The 14,139-nt window shown below is 36.3% G+C and overlaps 1 protein-coding gene across 6 annotated transcripts in view; it reads left to right on the top strand.

Moving 5' to 3' along the window:
- LOC127868758 (DNA-directed primase/polymerase protein-like) overlaps positions 1-14,139 on the top strand; it is a 35,657-nt gene that overhangs the window by 6,395 nt on the left and 15,123 nt on the right. For all 6 annotated transcript variants that reach the window (XR_008044239.1, XR_008044240.1, XM_052410791.1 and 3 more), the window contains exons 2-9: positions 2,315-2,382; positions 3,559-3,642; positions 7,453-7,531; positions 8,203-8,303; positions 10,757-10,895; positions 11,653-11,726; positions 12,484-12,557; positions 13,603-14,046. Coding sequence is in view for 4 of the 6 variants with exons in the window: in XM_052410791.1 (XP_052266751.1) it covers positions 2,342-2,382; positions 3,559-3,642; positions 7,453-7,531; positions 8,203-8,303; positions 10,757-10,895; positions 11,653-11,726; positions 12,484-12,557; positions 13,603-14,046 (1,036 nt within the window). In the remaining 2 variants the exon portion in view is untranslated. The remainder of the gene's footprint in view (positions 1-2,314; positions 2,383-3,558; positions 3,643-7,452; positions 7,532-8,202; positions 8,304-10,756; positions 10,896-11,652; positions 11,727-12,483; positions 12,558-13,602; positions 14,047-14,139) is intronic.

The following is a 14,139-nucleotide window of genomic DNA, read 5'->3' as shown; positions in this document are numbered from 1 at the left end:
AGATGCATCACGGGAAATTTTCGGGTAACTTTCCATTCGTAAAACTGTGATATTTAACGTCCAATCGGTTACGGGAATGTTTATGGAGGCGGAGTTATATAGCGATTATTATTTTTGATTGACGTCGGTCACAGAGTAAGCGTTTATCGCAGGTTTATTAACAATGAATCACGGTTGTAGCATTAATACGTGATATAAAACCGGTAAATAAAGCAGTGCATTAAAGGCGATTTCGGGCATCATCATCACACCTATTTACCGTACTGTAAACAATCATTAATTATGAGAAGTTAATTGCAATTGGTGAGCAGTGTAAAATTACTTACGGCGAGTAGGTGAAAAACAAAACCCGTTAATAATTTGATGCGGTAACAAATTAAATCCAGTGCATGTATATTGTATCATTTCTATTTGTAGAACTGATTTACACCGTTTTTCTACAGCCACGTGATAATAACTATTTCACCATGCATTAATACCGGTATGCCATGTAAAACCAGTGTTATAAGAAAGAGCGCAAAATTATTGCTGTCGTCTGCAATTCCAAGTTCTACGCATGCAAAGCATGCTTTTTTAAAAACTGTGTAACTAAATATAGCCTAGCCACTCAGTACATGCAGTATTTAAGACTTACAAATTTACCGGTACGTTTCAATAAATTATACATTGCAACTATGGAAAAATATGTCAATTCAAGAATACATTGCAGTAAATGTATTTTTCAAGAATCAAGAAGCACCAGACTACGTCAAAAATTATTGGGAGAAGGGGGGGTGGCGAATAAGAGTTACGCAAGACCAAACCAATCAAAGACCGGGGCATATCTGAAAGTTCTAACATTGTATACTGTTTATGCCAGTGCATGAAAAAAAAATGAAAAATAAAAAAAAAACATAAAATTATTTGATTTCAGGTAACAAATAATTTATTTAAATGTGACTTCATTGATAATTTAATACAGTCATTGTTGATACCTATAGATTCATGATAATGATTATGTCGTTCATTGAGCAAATAAGGTTATAATGTGGGTCGTTATCGTAGTGCTGAAATTTGGCTACTAATTTTTTTTCCTTAGCGCCAACCTAGGGCTGGGGATATCAATTCAACAAATTTGCTTGTTAACAGCATGTTTCACCACTTGTTGTTCTTGAACGCTTTGAGCTTTTATGAGTACTTACGTCCAGCTCAAATTTATTCTAGTCCATATAAACTTATTCCCAGAGCCTTTGATAATTTTTGGTATGGCGGACCCCTTGGGTTATAAAGCTGAGAGTCGTATTATTGCAACTAAAAGTTGTTCCTGATAAGGCCTTTCTTTATATAGTTGGAATAATCAAACTCCTAGCTATTAACCCTGTGTGTGGCTGGGAGTAGCAACTGGTAATGGCATTTTTCATGTTAACTCTGTCGCCTGGAATCCAGACGGCACCTTAATTGGTAAAATGAGCAACATAAACTATTTTCAGGCATATTAAAAAACACACCATCTTATCATAAATATATCCCTATTTGCAAATTAAAACAACATTCTTAATATGGGGTGCTCACAGATAATGATAAAAATCCAAGTTTCAAATACCTAAACAGTTCAAGAAAATGTTTGAGTTCTTGCAGTAAAAAACAACGAGTATTTCTAATTTGAAAATATGCTTATTTATTCATCGACTATCTACGGAATCCTTTGCAAGATAGATCTAGATCAATCATCTACATCAACTATCTCCGGTACATCAGTAAGATTGTAATCATCAATTCAAACTCCAGCTTTTGGTTTGATTTCGTTGTTTTATCAACTTTTTGTTTTGAGCATTTATCCACAAACACATTCAAATTGATGTGGATGGAAACGGGTAGTGTGTGTGAGAACAGCACTTATTCTAGAACCTGCTATGATTGTATGCAACATTTTCTGAAAATAGGTAGAATGTGAACATAATTTTTTCTTAAATCAATTAAATACTTGTAAATGAAAGTGTTGTGTTAACACTTGTCTCCTTCACTTTGCTATGTATGTGAAAATAAATGAAAAAACCCAATAGATTGTTTAATGTATGTTATATTGATAAATTTTGCTTATTTTAGTTTAAGTAACTTTTGTTGTAGTAGTCTTTATTTTCAATCATTGTATGGGTACTAAAACAAAATACTGTTGCAATTGACATGAGTACAAGAGTCTAGACCTTTATGAAATCAAAATCGCCAATAATAGGTCTCCATGGAACATAGGTCATGGTACAATATTAATAAAAAAACAATGAAATAAATATATGATGTACTTAATTTTGTCTTAATAATATACATGTTGTTGCAGTTATGATGATCAACGAATAAGTCAGTCATGTTGCCGGTTTCAACATTTTATGGACCCAAGAATAAACGGTATGTCTTCAAAAGAGCTTTTGCTGCATGGCTTATGTTTACTATAGTAATTATTCATTTTTATTATTTCTATGTGCATATTCATAATCTTACATGAACTGGTCCATGACCAAAAGACAAAGTGGACCGATATTAAAAAAAATCATGTTTAATGTATTAAAATATGTTTATTATTGTCTTTGTATAAGTATTTGATAAAATTGTACCTGTTAATACATGAAGCATGTGCTGATACAACTTGGGAAGCCTGATATGGGTCCTGAATTTCTAAATTTTTGGTGCAGTTTCATTAACATGTAGTAATCACAATATAAGATACATTTGTAGAGTTTAGAGTTTGCTTTCTCTATGGGTCTTTAACATGTATACATAAATTTATTGAATGTGTTTCTTTAAGCCAAATTGATTTTTTAAAATTGCATACTTGGATTAGCCTGTGCTTGAGTTTTGATGAAAACCACAACAGTGTTTACAATGAGGTAGCATGAAAACCACAACAGTGTTTACAATGAGGTAGCATGAAAACCACAACAGTGTTTACAATAAGGTAGCATGAAAACCACAACAGTGTTTACAATAAGGTAGCATGAAAACCACAACAGTGTTTACAATAAGGTAGCATTTTATTGGTAAAATGTGCGTGAAGTGCTGAGACTTATTATAATTGGTTTCTTTCTTTAAAGTCCTTGTCAGACCAATAATTAAATGCTTGCTTTATCAATTGACATTAAAAAAAATAGTGGATTTCAAACAAAACACAATTAATTTGTAAAGAATGCATTCACAGTGTGTTTTTGGTCAAATTTCGGACAGACAATTGACACAATCCTAATTTCGGTAAGTATAATGCTTTTCCCAATAGAAGGTTTAAAAAAAACAATAACATTCCATTATTGTCCTTTTTCAGCTGAATGAGTTGCACATAAGCAAGTACATATACAATGTTAAAAGACACTTTTATTCTCAATTTCATTGTATTTGTGAGCCAAAAAAAAAAACACTGAATTTTCCCAAATGAGTCACAACAATTGATTTTACCAAATGCATAGGGCTCTAATTTGTCCCATTCCCAAAATTGTGAAAAACAACAACATTGGTTCATGTGTGAGAGAGTGAAACTGCCTGATTTGTACAAACTGCATAAATGAGGAAAGCTGTTTGGTATTTACTTTTTAGAAAATGGATTGGGCTCCAGAATGCTGTAGAATCAAAAGAAAAACAGTTCAAAGAAGAGAAAATACCTAAACCTTTTCCAAGCAGGTATATCCATTATTTGTATGCCCCCCTTCGAAGAAGAGGGGGTATATTGTTTTGCTCATGTCCGTCCGTCCGTCCACCAGATGGTTTCCAGATGATAACTCAAGAACGCTTAAGCCTAGGATCATGAAAATTTATAGGTACATTGATCATGACTGGCAGATGACCCCTATTGATTTTCAGGTCACTAGGTCAACGTTCAAGGTCACAGTGACTCGAAATAGTAAAATGGTTTCCTGATGATAACTCAAGAACGCTTTGGCCTAGGATCATGAAACTTCATAGGTAGATTGATCATGACTGGCAGATGACCCCTCTTGATTTTCAGGTCACTAGGTCAAAGGTCAAGGTCACAGTGACTCGAAATAATAAAATGGTTTCCGGATGATAACTCAAGAATGCTTACGCCTAAGATAATGAAACTTCATAGGTAAATTGATCATGACTGGCAGATGACCCCTATTGATTTTCAGGTCAAAGGTCAAGGTCACAGTGACTCAAATTAGTAAAATGGTTTCCGGATGATAACTCAAGAATGCTTACACCTAGGATCATGAAACTTAATAGGTACATTGATCATGACTGGCAGATGACCCCTATTGATCTTCAGGTCACTAGGTCAAAGGTCAAGGTCACAGTGACTCGAAACAGTAAAATGGTTTCCGGATGATAACTCAAGAATGCTTACGCCTAGGATCATGAAACTTCATAGGTACATTGATCATAACTGGCAGATGACCCCTATTAATTTTCAGGTCACTAGGTCAAAGGTCACGGTCACAGTGACTCAAAACAGTAAAATGGTTTCCTGATGATAACTCAAGAATAATAAGCCTAGGATCATGAAACTTCATAGGTACATTGATCATCACTGGCAGATGACCCCTATTGATTTTCAGGTCACTAGGTCAAGGTCACAGTGACAAAAACCGTATTCACACAATGGCTGCCACTACAACTGACAGCCCATATGGGGGGGGGCATGCTTGTTTTAAAAACCGCCCTTGTTTTTAGATTGAGTTTTATCCTGCTTTTATTGCTACAACAAAATTTTGAACTGTTGCCTGTTCTCGTCACTTACTTTTTGTACCCCCATTACCATTGGAAATGGGGGCTATTTGTAGGAGTCACTGTGCTGGTCTGTCCACTCTCTCCCGAAAATTGCATCCGATCTTCACCAAACTGGGTCAGAAGTTGTATCTAGATGATGTCTAGGTCAAGTTTGAATATGGGTCATGCCGGGTCAAAAACTAGGTCACGGTTCACTTAGTGCTTTATAAACCAAAAGTTTGTCCGAACCATAAGGGACAGTATGTCATGTGAAAGAAGTACGTCAATATCTCCAAGTTCAAGGTCACACTTGGAGTTCAAAGGTCAAATGTTTGTCCGGGCCATAACTGTGTCATTTATTGTGAGACTTTAAAATCATTTGGCACATATGTTCACCATCATAGGAGGGTGTGTCATGCGAAAGAATAACGTCTGTATCTCCAAGGTCAAGGTCACACTTTGAGTTCAAAGGTAGAAAATGGCCATAAATGAGCTTGTCTGGGCCATAACTATCTCGTTTATTGTGAGATTTTAAAATCATTTGGCCCATTTGTTCACCACCATTGGACGGTGTGTCATGCGAAAGAATTACGCCGATATCTGCAACGTCAAGGTCACATTTGAGTTCAAAGGTAAAAAATGACCATAAATGATCGTGTCAGGGCCATAACTTTGTCATTCATTGTGAGATTTTAAAATAACCGGTACTCGGTACATTTGTTCAAAATTATTGGACGGTGTGTCATTAAAAAAATTACGTTGATATCTCCAAGGTTGAGGTCACACTTGGAGTTCAAAAGTAAAAAATGAGCTTGTCCGGGCCATAACTTTGTCATTTATTGTGAGACTTTTAAATCATTTGGAACATTTGTTCACCATCATTGGTCTGTGTGTCATGCTAAAGAATTATGTCGATATATCGCGGACCGGTATATCGCGTTGTCCAATATATCGCGCTTTGGCTATGGATCCCATAATTCCAACAAGCATGATCACTAAATGACATGTTTTAATCTGAGAATTCGCTAACTTAAGCAAAAAACCGGTTCTACCTAGTATTAACACCCTATATTTCGCGGTTTAATTTGGCACGCAATGAAGCGTGAAAAACAGTCGATAAGTGACAGCGTTGTTTGCACTCGGACGGTGTTGTTTTTAACACTTAAGAAATGAGCAATTCGTGTCACTGCATAGGTAATAATGGCAGTTTACTGGTATATAAAGCGTTAAATTTCGCAACTGGTCATTCTGTCTCTGTACACGAAATAAATCACAAATATGGATACGAGCAATAGTGTCACACACAAACGTAAACAGTTCTCGATTGTTGAGAAGATCGAGATTATAGACAAGATAAAGGCTGGTCAATCCCGTACATCGATAATAAAGGAATTTGGTGTCCCCGAAGGTACGTTAAGAGGGTGGCTAAAAGATGAAGAAAAGCTACGAACAGCAATATCGGAAATGACACCCCAGACCAGAAACGCAAACGGTTTAAGGGTGCTAATGATACTGAACTCGATAAGGCAGTAATAACCTGGTTCACACAGGCGCGTAACGAAGGTATGCCCATATCTGGCCCCAATATACAACACCAGGCCCTAAAATTCAACAAAATGTTACACCCTGAAAACAACTCGTTCGAGGGCAGCACCGGATGGTTGCGCAACTTCAAACACCGCCATGGTATAAAGCAAGTAACCATCCGGGGTGAGGAGAATTCTGCGGACACAGAAGCGGCTGAAGCGTACCCGGAAGAGCTCCGAAAAATCATTGAAGATCAAGGTTACGTTGCGTCGCAGGTATATAACTGCGACGAAACGGGACTCTACTACAAAATGCTACCCGACAAAAGCCTCGCACAGTCGAGTGACAATAAAAAAACACTCGGCTTCAAGCAAAGCAAAAACAGACTAACCCCTCTGCTATGCTGCAACACGTCGGGTACCCACAAGCTCCAGCCCCTGATCATCGGGAAGTACGAAAAACCGCGTTGCTTCCACCATGTCAATCTAAAAACGCTACCAGTCCACTATGACTTCTCGAGTAACGCGTGGATGACGGGGGCAATATTTGAAGACTGGTTCCACAAGAAGTTTGTGCCTGAAGTGAGGAAGTATCTTCGTCAGAAGAAACTCCCACTGAAGGCGCTCCTTCTTGTGGACAACTGTGCCGCCCATCCTAAGGATCTCAAGTCGCGGGATGGGCAGATAGTCGTGTCCTTCCATCTAAAATACAGCCATGTGACATGGGAATTATATCCACAACGAAACGAAACTACAGGCGACAACTAATCACGGCCATAATAGACAGTGACAAAACCTGACGGACTATCTTAAGCAGGTCACAATCAAGGACGCTATGTACCTGTTCGCTACGGCATGGAGCGAAGTGTCCGCCTCCTGTATAGCAGCGTGCTGGCGGAAAGGCCTGGGTGACGCTGTCGGTGAACAAGCCGACAGCGACAGTGACTTCGATGGGTTTGATGAATCTGATATTAGGGAAGCCGAACAACGAGTTGAGGACTACGAAGGTTTCAACAACCACGGCATGCTCAACGCCAAGCAAGCCCTGGGACCATTGACGGAAGAAGACATCAAGACGTGGCTGACAGTGGACGACGAAGAACAAACATCAGCAGTGCTTACCGACGAACAGATAATACAAACAGTGTATATACATTATACGTACATTTATTACTTTTAATAAATTAAGGACATGACAACTAAAAGTTTACATTTCTTATACATTATTTCTACCTAGGATTCTTGGACCATCCGTTAGATGGGAAACATTTTTCCGACAGCAGGATGCTATCAATTTATGTCGCAGCACCTACAAGGTAAGCACACAAAAAAAGTGTACAGAAAGAGTGGTGTCCTTGTAAATAAAGAGTTACAGGTTACCTTTGAAAACAAATCTTAAAATGGAACTGGTACATGAACAATAATCATAGACTGATCCATTATTATTATTAATTTCCAAATACCTTGTATAAATTTTTGTTTTGGATGTCTCTACAAATTTACTAATATTACTAAACTATTTAAAATTCAAAGCTGCCAGAAAAGTTATCATCTATGTTTTAAGTTTTAATTAAAATTTAATTTTAATTAAAAGCCTTTATGTTGGTGAACAACTTTTGTGTCTTGTTGGCTTTGTTGCTTCAAATTTTCTCACAATTAAGACAGTCTTAACAAAAAGACAAATATCATATTGGTAAACATATGTACCGATACTTAAGATTTTATTAGTATCTGATGTTATTTTTAATGATGCATGCATGAACAATGCTTATAGTTGTCATTAAAATTATTATATGATCAGTTTATCAAACATAAAAATGTTTATAGTTGTCATTAAAATTATTATATGATCAGTATATCAAACATAGATGAATTGTATCTGATAGTCTTTATAAAGAAGCTCAGCCAGTCGGCAAAAATGCATTGTTAGTATGATTGTCTTCTTGAATGTTTTTATTGAGCCTTATATGTGCATGTCTGATTGTAGGATCTCCATGTGTTTGCCTTTGAGAGTGACTGTTTTGAAGGCAACAATGGTCAGAGAATGTACTTGGCTGCTAGCTATCCACACTTCTGGCACCAATATGAGTACGCAGCCAACTGTTGTGCTTTCGTTTGTTGCTATTTTCTGTTCTTCTAAACTGAAACTGAATATTGCTGGGTTATGAGCTGAATTGTGAGAATATGTTAATAATATTCAAGTAAAATATTTTAAAGTGAATACTTTTGACTAACCCTGTGAGGTCCTCAGAATGTTCTTTACTTTATGCGTTTTAAAAATCGCACTTTCGGAGTGATAGATTGTGACTTGATATAATTTAATTAGTGTATTTCTCCATACAAAGGTGGGTGGTGTATATTGAAGTCACTCTGTTGGTTGGTCGGTCAGTGGATTCGTAGTTTTGTCTGTATTGGATGTTTAAAGTGTATGGAGTGAACTTCTTCCACTTTTTTCAAGTGATTGAAACTTGACATATGTTATCACCGTAGAGTGAAGATGTGCACGCCACCCAATCATGATCTACAAGTTTCTGAGTTATGTGCCCTTGTTTTATTTAAAATAATGGTGATCAGCAGAATCAAGCTTCTAACTTCTACATTTCTCCAGTAATTGCATTTAAACTTCAAATATATTATCACCATGAAGTATACATGTAAAGACATAATTTTTATGAGCAGTGATCCATTTATTCCTCAGTTGTTTTTTGGTCCAATCTGAGGCTGACAATGGGCCCCATTATCAATCACAGGGCCCCATTATCAATTACAGGGTCCCATTATCAATCACAGGGCCCCATTATCAATCACATGGCCCCATTATCAATCACAGGGCCCCATTATCAATCACAGGGTCCCATTATCAATCACAGGGCCCCATTATCAATCACAGGGCCCCATTATCAATCACAGGGCCCCATTATCAATCACAAAGTATATACTTTTCCCAAATGACTGCCTTAAAATACAAATTTCAGGTTTCAATAAAATCAAATATTGTTTTGTATAGATAAATGGAAACATTGAGTTCATCACTATCCAGGTCTATAAGTTAAACCTTACACAACATGATGCATACCCGGTACAACACTTTTATTCTCAATTTGAAAGTATTTGGGAGTGAAAAGACATCACCAATTTCCCAATTTATGTCAAACTAAATCAATCCTTTTCCTGACGTATTTACGGGTCCATTAAACATGTTAAACATATCCATTCCCAATACAAAATGGTTAACAAATTACAAATAAGAAATAAACTCCATATCCATAACAAATGTACAAAGGTACATTGTTCATGACTGGCAGATGACCACTATTGATTTTCAGGTCACTAGGTCAAAGTTCAAGGTCACAGTGACTCGAAACAATAAAATGGTTTCCGGATGATAACTCAAGAAGGCTTACACCTAGGATCATGAAACTTCATAGGTACATTGATCATGACTGGCAGATGACCCTTTGACTGGCAGATGACTCCTATTGATTTTCAGGTTCCTAGGTCAAAGGTCAAGGTCACAGTGACTCGAAACAGTAAAATGGTTTCCAGATGATAACTCAAGAATGCTTACCCCTAGGATCATTAAATTTCATAGGTACATTGATCATGACTGGCAGATGACCCCTTGACTGGCAGATGACATCTATTGATTTTCAGGTAACTAGGTCAAAGGTCAAGGTCACAGTGACTCGAAACAGTTAAATGGTTTCCGGATGATAACTCAAGAATGCTTAGGCCTAGGATCATGAAAATTCATAGGAACATTGATCATGACTGGCAGATGACCCCTATTGATTTTCAGGTCACTTGGTCAAAGGTCAAGGTCACAGTGACTCGAAACAGTAAAATGGTTTCCGGATGATAACTCAAGAATAATTAGGCCTTGGATCATGAAACTTCATAGGTACATTGATCATGACTGGCAGATGGCCCCTATTGATTTTCAGGTCACTAGGTCAAAGGTCAAGGTCACAGTGACAAAAAACGTATTCACACAATGGCTGCCACTACAACTGACAACCCATATGGGGGGCATGCATGTTTTACAAACAGCCCTTGTTATTATTTGAATTATTATTAAGTTATATTAAATTAGATTTTCCCAAATCAGTGAACTTTTTGCGCGAAACAATTCCCAATCCGGAATTTGCAATTTTTCCCAAAATGGTCAGAAAAAGATGTTTGCCTATTCCGAGGGCCTCAAAATGGTGCAAAACCAACTGTTACGGAGTTACTTGCCCTGGAACTTAAATATAGGCATTGCTACCATATAAAAAGCTATAGGTTTGTGAATCAAACTTCTACATTTATCTCACCTTTTTACTGAAACTCGCAAGATATCTTCACATTGAAGTGTATATGTAGATCCATTAATTTTTTTAGTTCCGTGCCCTTGAACTTAGTCATAGGTATGATTGCATTGTCTTTGGCAAAGTTATGCACAAGTTTTGTTCACTTTCGACAAAAGTTTTACTTGTGTTAAGTGTTGACAATGTATGAAATATTAAGCCTTAAAGTATTTTATTTTGAATGGCGCTATTCAGACAGCTGGCCGCAGACAAGAGGCACCACTATGAGGTGATTCCTGAAGGAGCCGTGTGCAAGCTGTACTTTGACCTGGAGTATGACCGGGTAGTCAATATGGGTGCTGATGGAGACACAATGGTGGACACTTTTATCCAGGTAGCAACTGTTTGTTATAAGCAGATATTTAAAAAAAGTAAAATCTTTATAAAAAATGTAATCAGGTTGCTGTAAAAAATACAAGAGTGATTTTCCTGTCTCCCGTGTAAATAAAACCCATGTGATGCAAACGGAAGGAAAACATGAACAAATTATGTATGTATATATTATCACAGTTGGTCACCATTACTACTACTAATTAATCGCAAGAAATACATCATCACGTTTGGAGCATACATGAATAAAACAGATGTTCTCTGCGAAAATCGGGCTTAATGCATGTGTGTAAAGTGTGGTCCCAGATAAGCCTGTGCAGGAAGAACACTTTCTACCGAGACTTGTTTCTTGTTTAGGAGAGACTTCTTTAAACGGAGAATTGCATGTAGTGTAAAATGTTGTCCCAGATAAGCCTGTGCAGACTGCAGATGCTAGTCTGGGGCGACACTTCATGCACATGCATTAAGCCCAGCTTTCCCAGAGAATGCCTCTATTGGTGCTATTCAGACAATAGCCAAAGGACAGTGGCACGAAGACTTTGTTCAGCAAGATACTCCCCTCTATATGACTTTAAGACTTTTCAGTATTGTAGTGGATTGGTATTATGTTAATACATAAATTGCCTGTGTCATATTTAAATAGAAGAAAGGTAAGATTATAATTGTTTGATAGACAATAAACTTGTATTTTATCATGGTTTTACTGATTTATTTATTTGAAAAAGTAGTATTCCATATTGAGATGAAACTCGCTGTTTCAGGTTGTATGTTGTGCATTAAAGACGATCTTTAACATCAGTTGCACTCGTGACGATGTGTTGGATTTAGATTCAAGGTTTGTTAACTGTCTTCTGATTGGTTGACCACTGAGCTGGTCTCTTGGAAAAACTGGCTGAATGCATGTGTGTACAGTATAGTCCCTTATTAGCCTGTGCAGTCTGCACTGGCTAATCTGGAATTATGCTTTCTGCCTAAACTGGATTTTTGTTGAGGCATCCTGTTAATATTTTGTCCATGAAAGCGGAAAGTTTTCTCCCTGGTAAGCCTGTGCTGATTGCACTGGCTGATCTGGCACAACGTTATGCAGATACATTAAGCCCAGTTTTCCAAGAAACTAGCTTGGTTACATTCTTGCATCTCACTTATAATTTATCCAAAATATCATTCTATTGTTGTATCATTTTATACATTTAATTGTTAAGTTTATTGTCATAATCAGTAAAAAGTATGTAAAGCGAACACATTATATAAATATTTATGATTATTTATTCAACTATAAGTTGGCGAAAGATGTAATATTGGCTACATTATCAGCCTTAATTTTATACTTGGGTACTAATTTAACTTGTATGCTCTTTGATAACATTGGTACTTATAGATTGTGTCATGCACAGCTCTGAGGTTTATTGAGACATTTGAGTCTTTTCCCTGGGTAGAACCAGTAATTAATATCTTTAGAATGCTCTCAAAGTTTGGTTCAAACCGAGAACCTTCTAGGTCAACAGCATATCTACTATGCCACCAACATCACTTTGAATAAGACTTTTCATTTTCTTGTATTCATTTAATTTTATATTCCTTTATGTTTTTAGCACGGAAGCCAAGTTCAGTAGACATCTGATATTTCAGATTAAAGATGCTGCATTTAGAGACAATATTCATGAAGGTAGAAGAAAAATTGTTTACAAAATGTGTGAAATGTAATTTCAAAGCTGCTATTTTCATTTCATAAGATAGCAAGTTTATTTTATTTATGTTTGGTTCTACATAGATTCATTACTGTACCACTTACAACATGAAGACTAAATGTACTTATTCAGTTAGATCCACATCATGCTAATATTTTTATCACATGCTATATTAAAGAGACCTTTTCATGTTTTGATAAAATGACAAAATAAAACAAAAACAGATTTGCATATTTTCATTTTAGTTTTTTTTCCAAGTGAAGAGTAATACTGAACACTTACCATACTCTAAAATATCTATTACATCCATCTTTTGACAATTTTAAAACCTGACAATTATAAAGCGTTTCAAACGAGAAACGCTTAAATAATTTGGAAAGTTCTGTTGTTATTGTTATATTTTGTGACATAACCAGGATTGCTGATACAAAGTATAAAAGACAACTTTTATTATGTCATATCAGATGGCCGAGTAGTTTAAGCTCTAGACATTTACCCCAAGGGTCAGTGGTTTGAGCCTAGGTGTGGATTACTTTTTTCTTTCTTTAATTTTATTTTTGTTTTATACTGGACCTCTTTAGTTCCCATGTTTACATTTATCAGTTTAAACCATTAAATTATAAACTACCAAACATGCCAAAATCTGTTAAAAGGTCCGTTTATATTATAATATATTAATATGTACCGGGTATGCGGGTAATAGCATTGCATTCATACAATTATGAATGCATACCCTTTCTGTATTAAATAACTATGCAATGTTTATATATGAGCTGTGTCATGTTAAAATGGGTCTGATGCCATATGTAGCCAGCGTAGCTCCATACCACCTTGTTCATGTACGCAGTCTAGTCAAGAGCTACCCTATTTGGTATAGTAACACACGTTTTAGTAGCCTCATTAGTGGACTTATAGTAATTTTGCATCTGCTTGAAATGATCAATTGCTGGGGTATTTGTCATCTTCATGACTGTGCTAGCTTTACTTAAATTATATGATATATTTAACACCAATTATTTGCAGGGAAATTTGTACATTACTTGCTGGCCAGGATTTTGGACAAGATCCATAGTGTAAAACCCCAAGACACCATTTCACAAGACATAACTTCTACGAAACAATACTACTATAGTGGAACAGTGCAGGACACAAATTCCAACGCAACCTTATGTTCAGGATTGGAACTGTCAAATCATTGCTCAAGCTTGGTATCAGATCATAGTGATAAATTAGTTGGTAAAAGTGAAATAGTACATTGTCAATCAGTCAGTGTAATTGCTGTAGATGCAGATCTTGTAAAGAATGAGACTAATTCGGAAGATGAGCTAATTTGCCATGGCAGTGACAGTGTGGTTTTGCTTGGGTCTGAAAAATATCCAGAACTATTACATGACTTTGCTGCTGATAAGTTAAGTTCTCTCTTGGTGAAAAAGAAAGATGGTGGAACAGTGCTGTTTTGTGATCCAGGTAATTCATTTTGTTGTTGTATGTTTTATTGTAGCACTCATATATTACCATTTATTGCTTTATGTTTCTTATTCAATTTTAGTGATTTAGATT

The sequence above is a fragment of the Dreissena polymorpha genome, chromosome 2 (genome assembly GCF_020536995.1).
Source record: "Dreissena polymorpha isolate Duluth1 chromosome 2, UMN_Dpol_1.0, whole genome shotgun sequence".
Taxonomy (NCBI): domain Eukaryota; kingdom Metazoa; phylum Mollusca; class Bivalvia; order Myida; family Dreissenidae; genus Dreissena; species Dreissena polymorpha.
Note: the sequence above shows the minus strand (reverse complement) of the source record. Positions and strands in the feature narration are given on the sequence as shown.